Source organism: Centruroides sculpturatus, unplaced genomic scaffold, assembly GCF_000671375.1.
Source record: "Centruroides sculpturatus isolate CEXI.00-Female unplaced genomic scaffold, Cexi_2.0 scaffold168, whole genome shotgun sequence".
In the NCBI taxonomy this organism is placed as follows: domain Eukaryota; kingdom Metazoa; phylum Arthropoda; class Arachnida; order Scorpiones; family Buthidae; genus Centruroides; species Centruroides sculpturatus.
In genome coordinates, this window is record NW_019384519.1 from 236,974 (window position 1) to 240,812 (window position 3,839).

At 38.3% G+C, this 3,839-nt stretch overlaps 1 protein-coding gene across 2 annotated transcripts in view; it reads right to left on the minus strand.

Moving 5' to 3' along the window:
• Positions 1–416: 416 nt before the first annotated feature.
• LOC111622682 (decaprenyl-diphosphate synthase subunit 1-like) overlaps positions 417–3,839 on the minus strand; it is a 61,447-nt gene continuing 58,024 nt past the window's right edge. For both annotated transcript variants that reach the window (XM_023365108.1, XM_023365107.1), the window contains exon 10: positions 417–1,406. In XM_023365108.1, coding sequence (XP_023220876.1) covers positions 1,266–1,406 — 141 coding nt within the window. In that variant the 3' untranslated portion in view covers positions 417–1,265. The remainder of the gene's footprint in view (positions 1,407–3,839) is intronic.

Consider the following 3,839-nt stretch of genomic DNA (forward strand, 5'->3'; position numbering starts at 1 on the left):
CTTTTAGTTCGTGGGGAGTAGAAGAAAGTTCTACTTTGTTTTGTGTCCGTCTATTGAGTAATCCCCTCGCAATTCGTGCCCCAATATACAGGTAACCCCCCGTATTAACACGGGAGTTACGTTCCAAAAAATTGCCGTGTTATACGAAACAAAGAACTACAGTCGATCCCCCTATAAGATCATTGATTTTTCCGTTTTATCTGAATTACATGTTGTACGAGTCACTTAGATTTTACAAATATGTGAGCCATTCACAGCCCGGCACACATATTTGTAAAATCTAAGTGACTCGTACAACATGTAATTCAGATAAAACGGAAAAATCAATGATCTTATAGGGGGATCGACTGTAGTTCTTTGTTTCGTATAACACGGCAATTTTTTGGAACGTAACTCCCGTGTTAATACGGGGGGTTACCTGTATATTGGGGCACGAATTGCGAGGGGATTACTCAATAGACGGACACAAAACAAAGTAGAACTTTCTTCTACTCCCCACGAACTAAAAGAGAAAGGGAGTGTCAGAAACAATGCATCAAGTCGATTTAATGTCGTTTTTATCTCTCCTTTTCCATTCTGGCCAAGTACGAACCGGCCTTCATCCAACGAAATTACCCCGAGAATGCAGAAAATCTGACAGGAGAGAGACCAACCGCATCTAATTTTACAAAAATACTTTCAGATTTTATTCCAAAATGTATACAAAATAAATGATTTGGTTAAACTTCCTGAGTACTCTTTCCGGCAGCCATCGGTAGGGGCGATGGCGCTCGTCCTCGTTCTTCCATTTATTTTATTTATTTGTGGAAAGTAGAAGAAGCCGATGGCGAGTGGTGTAATTGCCGATCCCACATTTCTTTTTTTCCTATTTTCTTTCAGCTGGGAGAACGAGAAGTGACGAAGGTCGTTCGGTTTTTAATGATGGTTACATTAATTAGTAATTGATTTTTTTTTTGGAACGAGTGTTAATTCGTTAATGAATTATTCCGATCTGTAACCTTTTTCGTACCGAGCTCGCCAGAATGCTCAAGATGTAATATTAAAGAAAACGATAATCATGTACAAGAAAGGGAGATTCGACTATTTCGTATAAGAAAATAATCTTAATTTAAATCGCACTGGTAAAATATATATATATATATATGTTCATAAAATGGATAAAATGTACAAAAATGGACGCATCTTATCGGAATGTTTAGTAGACGTCTTTAGCGGAATGGCGGTTGTGACATGAAAGATCCATACCGTGTGCGCGCACATTTCGGTCACTTGGTCCGATACAGTACTTTTTCGGCCACCGTCAGTAGGGCCCGTTTCTCTGGACACTCGCTCAATACCGATATATGTTTCAGGGCTTCGTCGCAATGCTTCTTGGCCAGCATTCTGGTGTGTTCCAGGCCGTCACTCTGTACAAAATAAAATAACAATTTATTTTTAACCAATCGGAAACAAATATGGCCGTATCCTGGTATCCGAATACCATCTGCCAAAAATCACGATATCCGAATCAAATAACCCCGCTAATACGAATTTCTTCAAAGGGCATTTGTGAAAAATTCAAAGTGGAGCAACGGAAGTGGAAGTAAGGGTGACTCTTGAAATGAAAAATGAAACTATTTCTGTCCTCTGGGTGCCAAGAGGACTTTTTGTAGCAAGCCCATTACGGGATGACCGGGACCTGAAGTATCCATATCTGGACGAACCACTTTTCCAGAAAATTCCTGGGGTGTTTTGACCCGTCCAGATTTGATCCTGGGTCTCTCGAAGTGGTAGTTTGTTACCTTTCACCGCTCAACCACCCAACTGCCTGTTTACATTTATTTTGGTGGTGTTGTGTTCATTCTAATCATTGTACGGTAATTGTACAGGAATTATATTCCTATATAAACTTATTGAGTGAGTGCTTACGAGCAAACCCATTACCGATCTCGTTAAGTGTACTGTAGTAATTGGAGTTTGCGGTATTTAATATTGTGTAAAAATCAAATCGGTCTATGATTTTTACACAATATTAAATACCGCAATGGATGTTTTTCGACATTTTAATGTCGAAAATGGATGTTTTTCGACATTTTAATGCCATTTGAAGAAATCGATTGGGGTTATTTGGATAGACCGGGGACGAGTTAATTTTTCCCACAGTACCAGTTACTTCTATCGGTTTAAAAAGTACATTAGATTCCAATAACAGGATATTGCCTCTGATACAAAATTTGGATTAATAGTACTTAAATTACATTAAATTAACGTTCAATTTCTCAGAAACAAGCAGAATTAATTAATTGGTCATCTCAAACTTTCAACTGGTGGAGATATACAAGACTTGTTAAACTGTATTGGAGCCCACTGGTGGCAAAGTGGATAAAACCACCAAACACCAGTAATCACTGGTGGGTTTACACCAGCTAATGGGCCGGCCATGTGGAGTTTTCTGAGTTTTCTTCACATTGGTAACACTTAAATAGGGGCCAGTTTCCCATAAAAGACCTCCCAAGAGGCATTCCCTGTTGGCAGATCGTCCACATGTCGTGTTGCCTTATATGAATAAAACCAAACTGTATTGGCAAGTCTCCTATATTGCCACCAATTGAAAGTTTAAGATAATTAATTCATTGGAGGCAAGAAGCTTATAATTACAGTAGAGCGTCGTTTATCCGAAAGCTGGTTATCCGAAACGTCCGTTATCCGAAAGCATTCCAGTCGGCAAATTTAAATTTTCGCTAGTGCTGTGGCGCTGCAATCTTCGGCTATTTCTCGGGCTTCACAAATATTNTAATTACCAAAATTTAACAGCGTCAATTTCCCTAATAAACTTCTCTGTAAAAATCAGAAATTTTCGACAAAAAGCACGAGTTATTTAGCTCCAAACAGGGTGAAGAAAATCGTGCTCCCACACTAATATCCACACATACAGAAATTATTCCCGAAATTTTGCATTTCTCAACGTTTCTGGTGTCCTATGCACAAAAATGTAAACATCTTGGGGGGGGGTCATTTTTGGCCAATGGCTATTATTTTCCCAGCTGTTATATGTAACAGATAGAAAGTAAAAATGGTAAATTTTATATTCTCGAAGGGAAAATTGGGGTGTATATTTTTTAAATGTAACTTATTATTGTTAAAACAGCAGTGGCGTGCCGTCATTGGAAGCAGCGGATGCGCCGCTTCCCTTGTATTTTCTAAAAAATAAATACATATTAATTTTAATTATATGAAAATAATCGCACAATATTTTATTATAACCGCATTATGTATCTTATTACAAATTTCTATACTACACGTGAAAAAAAGATAAGATCGCTATTGTATATTCGAATATTAGTGGCGGGGTGGAAGCGCCGTATTGTCAACATCCAAAAAGCCAGATTCGCTCGTGCGCTTTACACAGCACCAACCTCACCCGGTTTAGCGGTGGAAGCCTACGACCTTGGGCGGATGCTACACATATACCGCATCCAATTCTATCCAGGACCGGTTCTGTGCCGTTAGCCGCCCGCCCGCTAGATATTTGGCCGCCCTCGCCCGATTACGTGAATAACGAGTAGATTTATAACTTAACCCAACCGATAAGAATTTACTGGCATTTTTTTTATGATAGATCTGTATAGTCGACAGGAGTTTAAAAAAATCCATTAAAATATTTGATATTTTTATTCCGTCCTCCGACTTTATATTACTCACGGATTTTAATGTTAAACCAGTGATATTACGATTTCGTATATCCCATCTTTAAGGGGATGTAGAAAAAAACGTGTACAATTCTTGTATAATGTTAAAAAATTAACTGTTACTTTGACAGCATCATTTACAACTAAATTTAATGAATGAGAGAGATGCAC